We start from the raw sequence: 20,012 nt of genomic DNA, 5'->3' as shown, positions 1-20,012 counted from the left end.
TTCCAAGTAGAGACTCAACAAAGAGCCCCTCATCAAGCCTTTTTATTGTTTCCAAAGAAGTTTTGTCCACAGAAAGCCCCAGTGCCCCGTATCTGTGACAAAATCCATTCCCTAGGGCTGATGCCAGGAAACAGATCCAGAATGCCTCCCACCAGCAGCATTTTCTGAAATGTACGCAGTTTATCAAATATAATGTACACAGGAAAAAAGCACAATGTTTTAAGAACTTAATTCCAAAAGGCTGGAAGAGCCCAAAGGCTGAGCAGAAAACAGCCTCTGCTGGCAGCACCAGGTCGGATCCACCATCCCACCAGGAGAGGGCTGTGGGCACACACCACGAGGGGACGGTGGTGGCCCTCCCTCCTCTCAGGCTGCCCCACAGCCCCACTGCATTTGGGTCACAGCCAGGACAGCTACTCCCCCAAGAAGCCACCACTGTTCACCCACACTGTGCTAGCTCCTCCCAAGCAAACCCACAGACCGCGCCGGCGCCCGCCTCCACAGCGTACTGAAAAAAGCGCAGCACACCGGGCCTGGTCTCGGAACGCTCCGCCCTACTCAGTGCACGGCCGCTTGGCCTCGGGCTCCTCCTCCCTCTCCCGCTTCAGCCACCGCTCCAGGAGTCCTGCACTGCCTCTCTTGGGGGACACTGGGCTCTTCTGGAGGAACTGGCTGGACCACGGGGGCACATCTGATTCTGCCTTTTGGGGTGTTTTGGGGCCTTCCTTTTTGGGTGACTTTGTGGCCAGCCACTGCAACATCTTCTGGCTGCTGCTACTTGACTTGAGCTCCTAGGAGAAAGAAGAAAAAGCTCAAACCACCCAAGCTCAGGCTTTTGGGAAGAGGCCAACTCCAAGAGAAGAAACGGAAAGAGGCATTAGATACTGATCCAGGTATGGAAAATGTTTCTAAGGGCCAGACGGGGCCACTAATCCGGAATGGGAGGAGGGGAGCAACTGAGCATGTTCCAGGGGGCAAGGAGCAGGGAGTAGCTCTAGGAAGGCTTAGACCCGTTAGAGAAGACAGCTGCCAGGCATTCCCAGCACCTGCAGAGAGTGGGTGTTCTCAGGGAAAAGAATGTCCATCAGTGTGACCAGCCAGTGTGGGGACGTGAGCAGGAGACAGCGCGATGAGGATGGATTCAGCCCACGGCTGCAGAGAGTAGCTGTTTCACAGCGTGCAGCCCCCACAGCCCCTCCCCCACTGGCACTGCCCCTTCCGCGCCCTTACACCCACACCCCAACCCTCAACTGCAGATTCTGAATCCACACAATGCCCCCTCTCCAGAATGTGAATTCTTCTGAAGTAAAGACATGGCAGAAATGCGGCAGTGTCGAGTGCAAAGTAAATATATATAATTACATTTTTAGAGACAGCTAATGAAAAAATGTTAGGGGCACAGGAGTTTGAGAGAACTGAGACAAAAGAGGAAAGATGAGACTGAGCATGAAACCTTAACAAACCTTAGGGAAAATGGAGACGGGGTGGCTGCTCCCGCCATCACCGTCCTTCACGCTTCTCAGACAGTCTAAGGTGTCTGTTTTGGAACACAGACCCATGTCTTACTTAGGTCCCCCTAGGCCACCTAGGAACATAGCTACTCCTAAGCCTTTGTCCCCGGATGTCAGCAGGGGCCAGCTCTTGCTCTGGAACCTCCCACTGCAGGCCTTTTGCCTGTTCACCTTCCCTTCAGGATACATATTCCAGATCCTTGCCAATTATAAGTTAAAGTTCACAGCAGGAATGTTCTCAGATCCTCCTGAAGGAAAATGAGGACTGGAATTCCTCCATCTTGTACTTGGGAAAGCAGAGGTACAGAAGAGACATGTAAAAGGCATACACTTGGCTGGGGACCGAGATGCAGTCATGGTCAAGGGCTCCTATGCCTTTCGCACAGTCACCCTGGAGGAGTCCTCAAATTTGGCTTTTTATCAAAGATTCACCAAGCAGCGTCTTAATGACACAGAAGCCCGAGCCCCGCCCTGAGTTCTGACACAGCAGGTCTCAGGGCCAGCATTTCCGTTTTGAAAGAGGTCTCCTGAGCACCAAGTCACAGCCAGCTGCAAGAACCACTGCTCTGGGCCGCCTGGCTGTGCACAAGGGAGAGGAGTTTTGGGTGGTTTATACTAAAGCTCCAATTGTAAAAGGCCATATCATAAATGAATAGGCCACACTAACACAAGACAGAAAGCTCAAAAAGGACTGCTGGAGTCACAGGCCCTACCTTTCTGACCAGCAAGTTGACGGGAACCAGACACTCAAGGGCATCGTTTCGTGAGTTGTTCACCAGGGAAGACACCGGATGGAAGGTGATGTTCTCTGTGGGGTGGATCAGCTTCAGCGCTTCTTGAGTTGAGACCTCACCGAAGTCCAGCCATTTAGAGACTGCCTCCTCTCCATCTAATATGGCTGGCATCCTGGCCAGCAAGGTCAAGACAGTGGTTGGGAGCAGCAGAGCGAGGGGAGGGAGAGGGAGAGAGGGAGAGAGGCCTCGTCAGCTCCCGGCGCAAACCGCCACCACCACCACGAGCAGCAGCTCACCCGCTCACCCTCGCTGCGCCTCTCACGCTAACTGCTGCCCTGCTGCCCGGGGCCCCGGCACCACTTCCCAGGGCACAAATTCAGCACCCGGAGAGCCAGCCTGCCAACGGTGATAGCGAAGGCAGTGACAGTGCTGTGACTGGATCCCGGGCACCCTAGCGCACATGCTACCAGACTGGGGACCTTTCAACATTCAAAGGGAAGAGAAATCCCAGGAACCTTGTCTATCAACAGTACTCTCCAGCCTCACCACCCAGGGCAGGTTTGTGTAACGAAGAGCTATTCACGTAACTGGGAACAAAAGGACACTGAGGCTCAGGAGAGCAAAGCGGCTGCCCCAGATGACTCCCAGTGCTAGGAAGATGTTAGCAGAAGATCCCTTGTTTAGCTTCTAATTTCATGTTGTCGGCCAATCCAAAGACTGCACACATTTCACTGGTGGGTGGTACAGTCGAAGTAAGATGAATGCATAAACATCTATTTTAATAATTATTGTCGCCTCAAAAAATCACATGTGTACTTTAAAAAAGTATTTAAAAATATCTCTAAAACCCAGATCATTTTATGATGAATGGCATCTCTGCACTGTGTTATGGTTTAATTAGCAGCACTTTTCTTAACAGCATATAAAATAGTGGCACAATTAAAAACCAGTGGTTTTTAGGTTAGCTGAATAGGAATTTATTTTAAGGTGAATTAGCAAAAAATAGAAGTCCTATACCCCCTGAAAGCATCACTTCAGACAGAACGCATAGGACCAAACCAAAATGGGTAACAGTATGTGCAGCACAGCATTCTTTTCAGCAAAATATCATGAAGTTACTTCTGAGGGCTCTCAGATCTGGCAGACCTGTGCGGTGTCACACAGGCATAGTCAGTTCTGCTGATGCTTGTTTTTAAAATGCAAGCCTGTCCCCAACGTGATTAATATATTAGAGAGCAACTGAAGCGTAATGCAAATTTTGCTTAAGTTATATATACACGGTTTTGTCTGTGAGAAACACTGAGAGTGAACACAGAAATCCACACCCGCTGAAGTGAGCCCTGTAGGAGTCCACAGAACGCACATCCCTGCGCACCACAAACACAGACAGCTGCTCGGCTCACTGCACGTTATCCTCTCATTCTGCATTTGTACACTGTTCTCTGTGTCAAAAAATCTTATTCAACATCTCAAATGTGTCTCAGCTTCCTGGCTAAAACACGCTGAGCAGTACATGCAAACAGAAGACTTCTAGGTCTTGAGGAGAAACTTCAAATAATGGAAAGGCATCTTGAAAGCAAGAACATGAACTATCTCCCGAGCAACACACATAAAAGACCCCACATCAGTAACAACGCTGTGGGGAAAGGAACGTCCACGGCTGGAACAGCTTCGGGAGAAGACGTGCGCACAGATAGAGGCACTGCTACAGAGCTCCTAGTGCTGATGCTGAAGTTCACTGGCGGAGGCTATACACTGGATCAGAGTGTTCAGTCTGTTATGAACGTGGGCCTTGAAGGAACATTTCGAAGGCAGAAAAACATGGCTCAGGATTTAAGATCTCAAAAGATAAAAAATTTTGTGTAATCTTCCTTCCACCACTTCACAGTATCTCACGAATCGCACCTCTTCTGACATTCATTCCACAAGCCAGTTTAGGGTTTTTTTTCAGGTCAAGTGCCACTGTAATAACTACGTATTCCTTAACCACTTAATGTATGAAACTGCAATACTGTTTTTATTAGATTCCTATTATTTTTTAATGTGTTACTGACAAAATTTCAGTGTTATCCCCTTATTTCCACTTTTCTCTTAAGTCCTGTGGCTTTCACTGCACAACTCTGCACAGTATGGTGATTTTTAGGGAAGCATGTCGTGTTAGAGCCAACCTGACAATTAATTGTATTTTGTGAAGCAACCGTCTTAGCTTCCCACCCTCTAAATCTGTGTATACAGAAACTTTGAATTCCAAAAGCCTGCTATCTGAAAGCAAACAGGACCATGCCTCCCTAAATCCTGGTGGGCGCAGGGATCAGGAGTGTGACTTGCCTCTGGTGGATGTTCTTCAAGCCTGTGCAGGCGTCCACTGTGATGATGGTGTAGGAGTACAGGGAGTCTCCCCCATCCGGGGGCTTCCAGCAGTCAAAGACCCCGGCCATTGTCAGCAGCCGCCAGTTGTCCCAGACTTTCTCCCAGTCCTCAGGACTGTCTGCAGCACCGGCATTGTCTGACTGGAAGCAAAATCCAGGGCCAATTAGATACTCAGCAGCCGCCTTCTCCTGCAGCCTGGGTCCTGTTACAGACTTGAGAGCATCGCAGTCATTTCAGAAGTAATTCAGCCCATGCCTTACTAACTCCCCCTGATCCATGTTGCCAAAGAAAAGAGGCGTGGTGGCAAGTGCTCACTGAAGCTATAGATGTAGGACTCCTGAATGCTTCACAGCACAATTTAACTCCTTCAGTGGGTACTTAGGCCTCCCATGATCCAGAGCATCAATCATTTGGGTTTTCACTTACAGTGTGAATCTGGATTAAACCCCGCTGCTTGTAAATGAGCTCTAGTGCAATTTCATGCCCCTGTGTCTTGCCGAAGCAAATTTCCTCTGCCCAAAACGTCTGCCCTGCCCTTTCTCATCATGCCAACCCCAACTTGCCATTTAAGATTCAGTTCAAGGCCTAGAATACAGAAGGCTGGAAAGAGTGTCACCTCCATCCTAACAATAAGAAAAAAACGAGATAATCTAAATAGCCATAACTTTTCTTAAACTCATCAGAGGACTGAAGTCATAAGGCAACCAATTAGCCTGACCTCTGTAGAAAGACAGGGTTGTCCAAGGGGAGATGAGACAAGAATACTGGCTTCCCCGTGGCAACAGGAGGAAAACAAGGCCTTCCTGCAGCAGGTAAGAATTCAGATGCAATTATCATCAAATTGCTAAATGCAGAGAGTGGGGTAGCCTGAGAGAACAGAACCCTCAGGGGCTGCAGACATCAGGGAAGCTGGAGACTGGGGGCAGCAGCCTGGAGAAAGCCGGCAACCGGCACATGCCCAGAGGCTGGGAGCTCTTCCGCCTCACCTGATCAGTTCTCCTCTAAGGAACCAAAACCTTAAGAGGCCGGGGGACAAGTAATAATAATCCTTATTGCCCCTAAAATACAGGTGGAGACTCACTGAGGCTGGAGAAGGGTAGAAAAAAAACTCTACTTGCTGGGAAAGGAGCAGGATCGTCAAGAAGGGCTGAGGCTGAGAGCCAAGGACACAGTTCTGCCCGAGACTGAGACTGAACCAAGACAACAGGGAACTTTCCAGCCCCTGCAGGTGAGCAAGCACGGATGACAAGCAACAGCGATCTCATTCTGGGAAAGGGGCAGAGCCTGGGGAGGCTCCCGCAGGCCTCTTCTCTAAGGCACAGGCACAAAGGGAAGTAACAACAGCTTGCAGGAAGCAGGGCTTTTGAGAAAAACCCTCTGGAAGGTCAAGCCTTACCCTAAAGACAAGGTGACACCAGAGAAACTTAAAGCCTGTGGTGAACAACAAAACCCAAACCCAGTTCAGCTCCTGACAAGATCGACAATCTTGGGCATTAATGGCCTAACAGAATAAACATACCCATTTCCAGACATAAATATTATCTCAGTATCTGTCCTACCTACTATGTCTGGCAATTGCTCAAAAATTACAGGACACAACCTTTCCAGCGCCAGCCCAGAGCCAGCTGTCCTCCACGCACCAGCATCCAGTGAGACGCGCCGCGCACCCACGGAGCGGACACAGGCGGAGCGGTGGTGGCCAGGCTCGGACTGGGGCGGCTGCTCCGGGCACTCCTCTGACCTATGCAGGTTTATTCAAATCAAACAACTGTTCCACCAGTTTCAAGGAACTCCTCCCAGACTACCTCGGCTGCCCCAAATCCAGCTAATGCCACCACCAAGGCAAATAACGGTGCCCTGCAGTCAACAGCCAGTCTCTTCACGATCTCGGTCTCCCTTCTACATCTCTACTGCTAAGAGACGCAGGCCAAGAAACATCTGTATTTCCCCATCTTCGAAACTCAATTCATGTGGCATCTAGACACCCAGTGTGACAAGGAAAAGTCTTCACTGAATCAATCTGCTACCTCCACACCTTATTTTATTGACAGAAAATGTTGAGGACCCCAAACTTGATTGGTTTGAAGAGCATGTGAAGGGTGTGACTAGATGATGAATGCCAGTACTAAATCTGCTGGAGTCTCCTGTACAAGATGGAGAGACAACATCCAAAATTAGTTAAGAGCTGATTTCCTTAAATGTGGCTTAAGAAGTGTGGACACATAAAACTTTACTTTGCAGATGAGAACAGATTATTATCTTACTTAGAGATAAGGATGGGATGTGGAACAGAGATTCAGTTTTCATTTCGTTCATTAAATTTATAAGGCCATGAAACAATTAGGTAATACAGAAAGCTTCCGTGGTTCTATTTATATGTACATTAGAAGGTGTTACTGCAAATCCTCACTTTCAGCAGCTCTAATTGAATGCCGATCTGGATAAAGTTTTATGTTAAACTATCACCGTTCTCTTCGACACCGAACTCCTTCCTCTGGGACTTTGGACTTGACATTGCATTTGACATGTGCCAGGGCAACAATGGGCTGGCATCTACCCCAGATCCAAGCATAACAGCACATGTTGCTTACATCCTTATCAACTATTCTTATCCAATAAGAGCACTAGATTCTGTTAGCTAAACTGATAACAGGGTAGAAGTACACGGACCTCAACTAATTTCAAAATGCTTTTTATTTCTGCATCTGTTGAATGTTTTTTATGGTTTTAAAAATGGTCTCTTTTGAAGGTTAAATTGACAAATCTTGAAATTAAAAGGCAAATACATGAAGGAGCCAAGCGGTAATCAAGTATTTGGGAGGGGAAAACTGGAAGCCTGCTTACATCAAATTCAGAAAAACTTTTCTACTTTTTTCTGTAAATATGTTTAAAAAAACGGAATCAGAGTAGCCACATTTGGAACAGTTTCTGTTAACAGTCAGTATGTTTAGATAGTTAGAACCTGGTCCTCAGCCTAAAGTGGGCTTGATTTTGGAAAGTAAGTCTTTTCACAACTGCCTCAATGCACAGAGACCTTTTTAGAAATAGACACTCCCTTGAGTCTTTGGTTCGCGTGGTCACGCCCTGATGCTTAGATGCTCTGATGGCTACAATGGCACAGCAGTCTGGATAACCACAGTCATTTATCTCCCGTCTTTAGGAACCTACACTGGAACAACCGTATCCACAGATCTCAAGCTGCCGTGTGTGTGAATGAACATTCCCTTTCGTTTCACACCTGAATGCTGTACACGTATTTTGGATTGTATATTGTGTTTGTGTATTTATGCTTTGATTCATAGTAACTTCTCATGTGATGGAACTGATTTGCATTAAACACAAACTGTAAATTAAAAAATGGCTGAATGAGAAAAAAAAAATTACAGGACACATGAAAAAGCCAGAAATCAGCAGTGAAATGCCCTGATACACAGCAATCAACAGAACCAGATTCAAGAGACTTTATTTCCCAAATGCTGAAACTAATTAGACAGGAATCTAAATTAGAATTACTGTATCAAGGCTCTTACAGAAAAGGTAGACAACATGCATGAACAGATAAGGAATTTTGGTGAAATAAGAAAGAATTGTGGGGGAGGGTATAGCTCAACTGGTAGAGTGCATGCTTTGCATGCACAAGGTCCTGGGTTCAATCCTCAGGACCTCCTCTTAAGGAAAAAAACCTAATTAGCTCCCCTCCCTGCCAAAATAAAAGTAAATAATTCAATAATAAATAAATAAAATATAAAAAGAGAAATAGTGAACTTTAAAAGAGGTCAATAAAAATTACCCAAACTGAACCACAGAGAAAAAAAATGAAATATACAGAACAGAATATCCAAAAACTATGGGACAATATCAAACCACCACAGGTATAATCAGAATACCAAAAAGAAAAGAGAAGATGGGGCAGAGGGAATAGCTGAACACAAAATGGCTGAGAACTTTCCAAAAACCTTAGAGACATCAAACCAAAGATCTAAGAAGCTCAGAAAACATGTCAAGCACACACACACCCCCTACACACATCATACTCAAACTACTGAAAACCCAAGAGAAAATCGTAAAGGCTCTGGGGAGTGAGAAGTGGAGGAGCACACGTTACAAACAGAAGACAAAGACAAGAATTACAACAGGCTTCTCAGACTGTGAGAGCCAGGGACAACGGAGCACTTTTTAAAAAGTACTGGAAAAAAAACCAGAAAAACTGCTAACCCAGAATTCCACACACAGTGAAAATACCTTTCAAAAATGAAGACAGTAGTTGCCAGATGCTGGGGCAGAAAGAGACTAACAGTGAGCGTGGGTTTCTTTTTGGGGTGACAACGTTCTGCAATTAGATAGCGATGATGGTTGCCCAACATTTTGAACATACTAAAAATTACCATTCATTTTAAAAGGGAGAATTCTATGGTGTATGAATTTTACCTCAATAAGAGAAAATCATGATTTAAGAAATCAAAGGACTAGATACTCTTCCAATTCTTCCAGACAAACAAAAACAGAATTCATTACCAGCTGACCTGAATGACAAGAACTATTACAGGAAGTTCTTCAGGGGGAAGTAATACGGCATCAGAGAGAAACCTGGATCTACACAAAGACGTGAAGATTCATGGAAACGTCTAAAAGGAGAGTCAATGTAAAATTTCTTCTCTTATTTTTCCTCACTCTAAAATTTAACTGACAAAGCAGAAGAGTACCAAGCGTGTTGTGAGTTTACAGCATATGAAAAAGCAAGACGCATGACAAGCTACCACACGATGGGAGGACTGGGGGCACACTGGTGTGGGGTCCTTACACTGCACAAGAAGCAGTGTATTATTCGAAGGTAGACTGTTATTACTTTAAAAGGTCTATTGTGGATCAGCTACTAAAAACAATTTTAAAGAATTGTAAACGAAGTAAAAATAAGCTAATAGTGGAGATAAAATGCAATCATAAAAAATACTCAATCCAAAAGCAGGTAGAAAAAAATAGAAAAGGAAAACGGAGCTGATGAAACAAACAGAAAACCAGCAACAGAGTACACTTTTACCCTATTATATAAATAACTACACTGAATGTGTCCGCAACAAACTTAAAAGTCATTGTCAGATCGGGTAAAACGGAAAGACCTAGCTCTCCGCAGTCTACAGAATTCTCTCTTCTGGGAGGCCTTCCATGACACCCCGGTCTGCGTGCCCTCCATAGGCATTCCCCACTAGTCTGACTCCATTTGTCTGTGCCTCAGAGAGAAAGACGTGAGGACAGAAATCACGTCTCCCTAAACTTCCAGGAGCCCCGCAGGGCGCGTGGCATGTGCTTCATGAATGTCCAACAAACAATGCGGTAATTCTTCACAGGCAAGAGGCTAACTGTACAGAACTGAGGAGAGTGCCGTCCTAGTCCGCACAAATGCCTAACGGTCTCTCAAGAGGGAAATTCTCTTTTTGGCTGTACAATTCCTGGTTCAAAGATGGAGAAGCAAAGGGACAGAAATCTTATGGAATTGTTCCCTCAGGAAACAGCCGTAGAAATCTGGATTTATAGTTAATTTTAAATGAAATAAATCACAGTGGAAAAGCTAGGAAGATGTCAGCCTGAGTACAGGGCCTCGACTCCATCTCTAGAAAAACGAAACAGCCAGGACAAGCACGCTGGCTCCTCTGGGGCAAGGGTAAGGATCACTGATGTGACAAGGCCCAGAGCAAAGACCACGTGTTTGGTGGCTCCCTGCAGAGGGTAGGAAGAAGGCTGAGGAATCCCTCAGAGGAGCCATGCCTGCCTACTGCTATGTAGGGTCCTTAACAGGGCTCACCTCTCTGGCTGGGAGAGACCTGACCATAGAGAGACCTTCCTCCCTTTCCCTGGAAGGTGGGTAACTCATGGCTAATGCCCTGACTGACTGGACACAAACAGAACCAGAAATGGCTCTACCTTTTAGTCTGGTAGTTCTCCACTGTTGAAAAACCCTAAATATAGCAGTCATATTGTGGAATGCACTACGAAAGCTGGCAAAGAAAAATTCTAGCCTTTCAGAGGGACTAGGTAAATGGAAGAGAAGAGACTGCGTTGAAAAAGGAGGACTAATGGGAGGAAGAACATAACTAACAAAGGTCATGAAAGTGTTCAGTGAATGGATGCACGGTGACAGGGTCGGTGGGTACCGGGAGAAAGGAAGTTACATCCCTACTTTATTCCCTCAGCAGAACAAAATCCAGACGGGTCAGTGATGTGGCAATCCTAGCACCCTTCTCTGCTGGCACGCATTCAGTTCTCAGATACCCGACACTCTCTCCCCATCCTCACTCCCAGCCGGTGACCCTGCTTCCTACTTCCCTGGCAAAATGGAAGCACTCAGAAGACTGGCCACGTGCTTCCAAACACCCCTCCCCACCTTCTGTACGTGCTGCCTTCTCTCCGCCACTAACGGTCTGTGCGCTTTGCCAGGTCACGTTCCCCACTGGGGCCCAGAGCTCACTCCCTCTCACCTGCGCAAGGACGGCCTTCTAGTGACTGACGCGTTCCCCCTGCTCCCCGCTGGGCTGTTCCCAGCAGCTTACGAGCTGCTGTTAGTTCCAACTGTCTGTTGCTAGGATATTGAATTTTGCTGATTTGTGTATATTGACCTTGAGGAGAAACTTTTCTAAGGTACTTGCATTGTCTAGAAAGAGGTAAAACTATTATTTGGTATTAGACCTAGAAAGGAAAGGAATATATTCAACCAAGGAGGCACAAGACTTGCACGCTGAAAACTATAAAATAGTGCTGAAAGAAATTTAAAGCCTAATAAATGGAAAGACGCTCTGTGTTCACAGACTGGAAGACTTAATGCTATAAAGACAGACAATTGAGCAATTCCCCAAACTGATCTACAGGCTGAATGCAACTTCTATCAAAACTCCAGTTGTCCTTTTTGCAGAAACAAACAAGCTGATCCTAAAATTCATTTAACACTTTGAGGAAACCCGAATAACCAAAACAATCTTGACAAAGAACAAAGCTGGACTCAGACTTCCCCATTTCAAAACTTACTACGAAGTTACAGGGTGGTACTGCGTAAGAACAGACATCTACCAGTGGACAGAACTGAGACTCCAGAGGTAAACACACACCTCTAACCAACTTCTGACAAGGGTATGAAGACCAATGAAAGGGGACAGAGCAGTCTTCTCGGCGAATGGTACGGGGACAACTCGACAACCACAAGCGCATACTGTGTGAGTCCGTATATATGAACTATCCAAAGATACCAAACAGGTGAGCGGTTGCCCGGGCTGGGAGGAGCAGGAGATGGACAGTGACTGCTAATGGGTATGGGGTTTCTTTTTAGGGGTGATGAAGATGTTCTAAAGTTACACAGTAGAAATGGTTGCACAACTCTGAATGTACTAAAATTAAGCTGGTGACTCGCATACTTTTAAAAGGTGAATTATAAAGCTGTTATTAGAATAAAGAAAGCTGTTATTAGAAAAGATAAGAAAAAAAGACCACAAAAAACAGCTGTTATTAGAAACAAAAAACCCCATGAAGAAAGAAAGAAAAAGCGCCCTCCTTTGGATGAGCTTCCCCGTCCCCTTCCAGATAGCTAGTGAAAGCACTGCTGAAGGTACCTTCTCTGTTTTGACCTGGGGGAAGTAGATGAAGTACGGCTGCGTCTCGCTTACTCCCGGAAATCGCTGCCACTCGTAGAATCCATCTGCCAAGACCACACAGCGTCTTCCCTTTCCCAGAGGCACCTGTGGGAAAATGTGAGAAAGACGTGGTCTCAGTGACGGAAGCACGTTTCATGGACTTGAGTGAAAATCTCAGGTCCACCAATGTGTGGCAACCTCAGAGCAGTCGATTTCTCTGTACCTCACTTTTCTCATGTACAAAGTGACACACAGATGCTGAAAAGATTAGATAATGTACGTCGCAGGAACAGCTCTCTGACAAACAGGCACTTGCGGTGGCTAGTCTCCAACGCCGGCCCCGAGGACCCACGCGGGCCCTCCCCCGCAGACCCCAGGCTGGCTCTGCACAGCCCACAGCAGGCAGCAGAAGCGATGCGGCGCCTGCCTGCTCTCCTGGACGACGGGCTCCGGGGAAGCCGGCTGCCGGGAAAGAAGCCTGACCACCCTGACGGCCCCCAGCCGGGCGCGCGAATGGGTCCCAGCTGTTCTGCTCATCCCAGCTGAGGTGGCAGACGTGCGGCTTAAAGAGTCATCTTGGCCATCTAGCTGCCCTCTGATTACAACATGAGAACCTCCAGCTGCGAGAAAACTCCGGTGAGCCTAGTCAACCCACAGAACACGAGAAATCATAAGCTGCTGTTTTGTTTTAAACCACTGAGTTTTGGCATGCTTTGTCACATGGTAACAAACAGAAGAGCACTCTCTGTTAACAGCTGGGAACACACTTTGGGGTTTTCGCCTCCGGAACCTTAAGGAAGGTTCCAAAGAGAACCTTATCTTACTTCTCAGGTGTACAAGGCATCAACAGTTCTGGTAGATAAAACGTCAGAGCACGTGCCGTTTCCCTAGACCAGCAACATACCTTGAAGGACCGTTTCTCCATTATGGTATCACTGCGACAGTTGGAAGTGTTGAACTGCAGCTTGGAAGGGTCGCTTTCCCTAAACCAATACGGGACCAAGCCCCACCGCATGGGAGCAATGACACGCTCAGATGAGTCTGCACCCTGCCATGGAAAAGGTTCAGATCCAGTGAGATGGCAGTGAAATTTAGAACACCAAACTCAGCACAGGCATTACAATACTGTTAGCATCAAAATACAAAGGACAGAAGATTATTAAAAGAGAAGGATTCTACTTGAAAATAATGTTAATCATGATGTGACTTATCATGATGTGAGTAACGTGAGCTCTGCTTGCGCAGGGTGGGGGATATGAAGTTTAGTTTCTGTAAAATTTTCCTTAGTGCCTGCTGCGGGAGAGACAATGTTCCAGGCCCTGTGCTTCACTCGGTCCCGGCTCTCAAGAAGCACACGTTACGGACAACCACAGCACAGTAAGACACACGCCATGACTAAGGCGACACAGCGTGCTGGGGGACACGTGCAGGATGCTTGACCTCGGAGGGCTCGCACTGTGCCCTGGGAGGACACACAGACAAAAAAATATTAAGTAATAAGACACTACCGGCTAAGGGCCATATAAGTGGTACAAACACGGAGGGGGATCTGTGAGAGGTGGAATGGAGACGTGTACCAGCTCCTTGGAAGGGGCAGCGGGGAGGGAACAGGGTGAGTTGCTTCTTGGACTGGATTCCACAAGAGGTACAGGATTCAGACAGAGGAGAGAAGGGAGGAAAAACCAGATAGGAAATTAGAGGCCACGCCAAGAATGCGCAGGGGTTGGGGAGGGTACAGCTCAGTGGCAGCGTGCGTGCCTAGCATGCATGAGGTCCTGGATTCAATCCCCAGAGCCTCCATTAAAAACAAAAACAAACAAACAAACCTGATTGCCTCCAACCCCCTTAACCAAAATAAACCCTTACAATTTAAAAAAAATGTGCAGGAGGTGGTTTTGTGCAGAAAAGTTATGACAAGCCAGAGGATGCTCTTTTTAGGAGAGTCTGTTTACGGGGCTGGCCCTTGGTTAGCATCTGAGAACCCGGATTTTGAGTGTCCACCTGTCCCTGATAAGGATGCATAGTATACATGCCTAGTTTAAGCAAAAAACGAAGTCTATGCTGAGCACTGCTTTCCTTCTAGGAGTCTGGAATTCTGATACTTGCTAGGCAGAGTGCCTGTGTGACCAGACCCCAGTAAAAGCCCTGGGCCTGAGTTTCTAATAGGCTTCCCTGGGCAGACACACTGCACACGTTACCACAGTTTTCACTGCTGGAGAAGTAACATGCTTGGTGTGCCCTCACAGGAAGGAGAGAGCATGAGCATGTCTGTGCATGAAGTTCTTCAGATTTCTACTCATTTCTTTTCCCCCTCTGATGCTACTGTGTATCCTTTCACTGTAATAAACCTCAGCCACGTTATATGCTGAATCCTTCTAACAAATCTCCAAATGTGGGGATAGCTTTGGACCCCCTGCCCCCGACACATGGTTGTTAAACTTTTGGGGGGGAGGGTGTAACTAGCCCCTTGAGAATTTGATGAAATCCATAGATTAAAATGCACACACACACACTCCTCATGGTATGTACACCATGAGCTGGAAGAGACCCGTGAGTAGAGAGTGCACACTGCATTCTGCTACAGGGGTACAGAGGTCTGTGACAGTAAGAGAATACAAGACACCCAAGAGGAAGGAAGGAAGGAAGGAAGGAAGGAAGGAAGGAAGGAAGAAATAAATTGCCGTGGCAAATAGAAAAAGAAAACGGGGATGAGTAAGTTTTCAGGCCCAGAAAACCGACAGAACAATAGCACTGTCGAATGAGAGAGAAAAATCTGAAGGGTGTGATCTGGGGAAAGAACACGTGTGAATTTCCGAGAACAGTCCCCAGATCTTTGCCACTCCTCCCACTGAGAGCTGGTGGAGGGCAGAGTGTGGATGGGCTTGTGACCTGCTTGCATCCAACAGAATGTGGCACAAATGACAATGCAGGATTCCTGAGACTGGTCAGAAAAGGTTTTTCAGCTCCTCCTTGTTTGCTGAGACACTGCTTTCGGTGCTCTGAGCTGCCACGTAAGGAATCTAGCTACCCTAAGACTACCACGCCGGGAAAGCGCCCAGGCTTTGCAGGAAGGCCGCACGTAGGTGCTCTGGTCAAAAGCCCCAGTTAAGAGCTGGTGTCCACTGCCAGATGAGAGAGAACACGCCTCTCGATCAGATGCTGGTTACCTTTTCTCTCCACGGCTATGCAGGAAGCACTACAGACTCTGCAGGCCGCAAGGCCTTGTCAGAAGTGCTGTTACAGGGACAAACAGCCACAGACAGCAGATGAACAGATGCCGTGTGCTCCACAATGTTTCATTCACAGCAATGGCCAGACTGCTGCTCTAGACGCTTCTATCCCCAATGCCACATCTTCTCAACTGAGGCCCCAGGCTTCAGGGAAGAGCCAACCATGCCCGCAATGCCCTGTCCTGATTCCTCAGTGGTGGACGTAACATAAAGTGGCTTTAAGTTACCAGAATAAAATCCGAGGAGAGGTGTTTACTACACCCAACAGGTGCCTGGAATTAAAGCTCAGGGGAGAGGCAGCGCGGTATGGGGATGGGCCGGTGGGGCTAAGTCTGGCTTTGCGAGCCCGCGCGGTCTGCACTGCAGTGACTTAAGCAACACAGTCCCGCCACTGCGGGCAGCGGGAGCGCAGCCCGCGGCCGGGCAAGCCTGGCTGTACCCTAGTAACTTCCACTTACAGAAACAGGCAGCGGGCCAGACTTGCCAACCTCTGGTATAAGCGAAAGAATAAGGCCTTTTAAGAAGACTCTGGTTCAAAAGTCCCTTCTCTGCTACTTACGAGGGTTGGACATGTGGCATGGAACAGACACACAAGTTGTAGTTTAGTATTTTTTACGGTTATGATTAAAAAGAAACAACAAAATCCTTTTCATAAAGGCAACTGATAAAGCCATTAGGATAAAGTTTCTTAGAGAGTAAATCAATCACAGGATTAAGCCTGGGAGTACAAAAAATAAAAAAGTGAAGTCCAAGAAAAAGTACCTAGAGACAGAACAGTAGGCTGACAAGAGTCGAGAGGATGGAACTGCAAGAAAGGAAGTAGTGTCTCAGGACTCCCTTTCGTTTAAAGCTAATCCCTCCGCTGAGCTCCTCACAAGATCCTGCTCCATTTCTTTCAAAATCTTGCCTGTATTGTTAATCCCCTTTCCATACAAGGACACACACACACACACACACACACACACACACACACACATGAGTCCATTCTTGTTATTCAAGGCAGTTAGGTTCTACAAAGTTGCTGGAACACTGAATTAGGGAATACTGAACAGCAGATCTTACGGGAAATACAGTTAAGTGGCCAGGAGTCTATGGTGACAACATTTTCATCAACTGATCAATATAAAACTTGTGTTATGTGTATTTCTGTTTAAAGTGACTTTATTTAACATATACTGTTGACGCATTAATGTTGAATCCAGGACCAGCAGCCACAGTACCTCATGCCTGAGTGCAGCGTCTCTAGCACGTGTATTCTCCCTGTAAGGCATGTGACAGCCTTCCTGCATTTAGGAATTCTGGCCTGCACTTTAGCACTATGCTTGGGGACCATTTTAAACAGTGAAATCACCAACAAAAAGAAGAGAAATCTAAAAACACATAGCAATAAATAGACCACAAAAAGGACACTTGTTTACAATATGAAAACTGAAACTAGGTAGGGCTTCACCTTATTTGATCTCAGCTGGGAATGGCGATATTGGAAGACTTGAATATTTTACCGTATTTCACCACTTTGTATGTCCAGGAACCGAACATATAAGCTACATGAGTATTGTATTGGTGGTTACAAACAAACTCTAGCAAGTAGGCAAATACACAACATGGAATCTATGAATGGATATATATGTGTGTGTATATATATATGTATGTAATTGTGTGTGTGTGTGTATGTTTTTCCCCTTAAAGACAGAAGAAGCCTAGGTATACTGTATGCCAAGAGGCAGGAAAAATAAAAGCAATCAATGAGCGTGCAGGATAACTAAGGAAAAGATGACCCTGGAAGAAATGGTAGGGTAGAGAAGGGAGAGAAAGAATGTGTGAAAACTTAGAGCTTTTGTTAAGTCCTCCTTCTCTTTCAAAATCAAATGTTTCAAATGTGCCTTCCAAGGAGTAGGGCCCCCTGCCCAAAGCTTAAGCGAGAATAAGAGAGATAACACTGTATAACAGCCAATAAAATGATCTCTCATCAGAAATTTGCAAGACAATACTCTAAATCTGAGGTTCTGAACATGGGGCAATTTTGACACCCTCCTCCCCCCGTGGGGCTCCTGGCATCTAGGGGGTATATATTTGGCAATATCAGGAGACACTTTTGGCCACGATGACCTGGGGAATACTACTGGTAGTCAGGGGGTAGAGGCCAGTGATGCTGCTAAACATTCTGCAACGCACAGGTCAGCCCCCACAACAGTTATGCCGCCCAGTATGTCACTAGTGGTAAGGTTGAGAAATCCTGCTCTTACAACTTCCACCTTCAACTTGAGTGCGTTCACCGGATAAATGCAAACCAGACCCAGATGCGGGGCTGCCCTGCACAGGGAACGATAGATACCAAGCGGCTCCTAAGCCAAAATTACTGAAAATATTGCTCAATATTAGTCATCTTTTCCTCTACCCTCTTGGACTTGTGACCAGAACAGCTGGTAGCACTGGGGTAGATAAATGAAAGTGGAAGTAAGTTGCAAATCAGTGGTTTCAAATGCAAATGTTACAATCTATACACATGAGCAGGCTGCAGGCAGTTGATGATTTGAATTAACGATCTGCTGAAATGGTTCTATTTTTGCTTTATAATTTACAGGTTAGAAAAAAAAGAAACCTCAAATACTTATCAAAATTAGGAAACCCTAGCAATCTTAACGAAATGTATTAGAGATGTGGAGTCAAAATATTGCATCAGCAAATTTCTACCAGTGACGGGAGAGGAGGGCTCCACCTTCCTTGTTCCCTGTTCCAGGAAGCATCCCCTGAAGTGGGGACAATGGACTAGACCTCTGTTCCAGTTCTGCCCCTCACTGACTGAGTAACCCAGGACAAGTCGCAATCTTTCCACACTTCTGTCTTTGAATCTGCTAAACAAATTTTTCTTCCAGTTAACATTCATTCTATAATTTTCAAGAGGTGGTACAAAGACAACCAAGGCTAAAAAATAATAAAGCTCATATGTAATCCTTCTCTCTCTTCAAATTACGCTTTCCTGTGAAACATGAACCTTTCCCAGTCAAGGTTCCCCATGATATTTAATTTTGATTTCCCTCTCATTAAAAAAAGTTTTTTTAGTTTCAGTGGGGAAGTATGCATCTACTAAAAATGGCTAAACAATAAACTATTTCATGTAAATAGCTTCATTCAACCAAAAAGATAATGTTTATTTCAAAATCATGTGATCCCTGTAACACAGAAATGAATCTTTTTTGACTATATATTATCACAACAGTTCTGAAGAGCATGCAGTCGGGTATGACCAACTTCACAGAGTGAGTTAAGCATTGTGGACCAAATAAAATAAAAATCCAGGAGGGAAACAGTTGGGATTTTAAAAAACACATCAAGGATATTTCAAATACTTATGGTGTGGAGAAATATTTAAAATATTTAATTTCTGGAATGAAGCATTTTTATTACACTGCACGTGTGCATGTACACACACGCGCGCTCAGAATAAAGAACCACAACATGACTATAAATTCACTCCAACCCTACAGGGGCAGATAGTATGAACACAATGAACGCAATTAAACTTCAGATTACCAAACCAGATACCTCTGTTCTGAAAGACAAGCACAAAAAGACTGAAAACACAAGCAGAAAGAACAGAAACCCGGAGAACCATCTGAGTTGTTTCAGATCAGCCAGTCTCAGTCCTGCCCTGAGCCTAGATTCTGGTTTAGCCGGACTGGTCAGCGGCATGGAAATCCTCTCTCCCTCCCAAAGATACTGAAAGGACCCAGGCGACCCGTGAGGTTAGGAGGACGCTGACTTGAGAGGTGTCTTCAAACGCAAGGCCCGGGTGGCCCTGGCGGGCCCTGGGGCGGCGCGCCCCGCACAGGGAGGCTGCGGGGGTGAGGGGGTGCGCGCGGGGGTGCGGGCGGCGGGCGTTACCTGCTCCACGTGCAGGCGGGACAGCAGCACCGGGCTGCAGGACTGCGGGCTTTTGTTGTACGACGGGCAGTACCGCTCGGGGTCCCTCCACTCCGGGAGCCGCCGCCGGCCCTGCCGGTCCCGGTAGGCGCAGGCCCTGGTGAGGACCTCCAGGGGCAGGTGACAGGACGTCCGCCCGCACATCCTTCGGCTTCGCCGCTCGCACCGCCGGCCCCTAAACGTGAGGACGAGGCTGGAGCGTCTGGGACGCCGGTCCCGGGCCTTCGCCCCCGCGTACGACCTCCGGCGACGCCCCGCCGGGGGGACCCGCAGCGCACGGGGTCACGGTCACTCCCCGGCCGCGCGAGGAAGGCGGTCAGCGGCCTCCGGGGCCGCCAGCGTCTCCGCCTGGGCGCCTCCCGCCCCGCCGTCCGCCCCTCCGCCGCTCCGGGACCCGCCGACCGGGCCTCCCGCCGGCGAGGGCCGGCTGACCCGGGGACCGCGCCCTCGCGGCCGCACGCGCTCCCCGCCGCCTCGCCCCCGCCTCAGGCCCAGCCGCCCCGCTCCCCGCGCCGCCTCACCGCCACCTCCCGCCAGCCGCCCGCGCCGCTCGCGGCCTGCCCGGCCGCCCGCGCCAGGCCCCGCCCCGGCAGCGAGCAGGGCCCGCCCCCTGGAGGCCGGCCCCGC

The 20,012-nt window shown here is 47.4% G+C and overlaps 1 protein-coding gene across 2 annotated transcripts; it reads right to left on the bottom strand.

Moving 5' to 3' along the window:
- On the bottom strand, positions 1-20,002 carry HMCES (5-hydroxymethylcytosine binding, ES cell specific). Of its 2 annotated transcripts, none has more exons than XM_072941967.1 (7): positions 19,907-20,002; positions 19,347-19,560; positions 13,136-13,279; positions 12,211-12,336; positions 4,574-4,755; positions 2,225-2,417; positions 1-791 (listed from the first exon to the last, which is right to left on the bottom strand). In XM_072941967.1, exons 2-7 carry the CDS (start codon positions 19,527-19,529, stop codon positions 555-557), a joined length of 1,065 nt encoding a protein of 354 aa, XP_072798068.1. In that variant the 5' UTR covers positions 19,530-19,560; positions 19,907-20,002; the 3' UTR covers positions 1-554. The 2 variants fall into 2 exon arrangements, with proteins under 2 accessions (XP_072798068.1, XP_072798069.1); XM_072941968.1 differs by having other exon boundaries at positions 19,913-19,928.
- Positions 20,003-20,012: the final 10 nt, after the last annotated feature.

Source organism: Vicugna pacos, chromosome 17 (assembly GCF_048564905.1).
Source record: "Vicugna pacos chromosome 17, VicPac4, whole genome shotgun sequence".
NCBI classification, from domain to species: domain Eukaryota; kingdom Metazoa; phylum Chordata; class Mammalia; order Artiodactyla; family Camelidae; genus Vicugna; species Vicugna pacos.
This window is presented reverse-complemented; position numbering and strand designations above follow the sequence as displayed.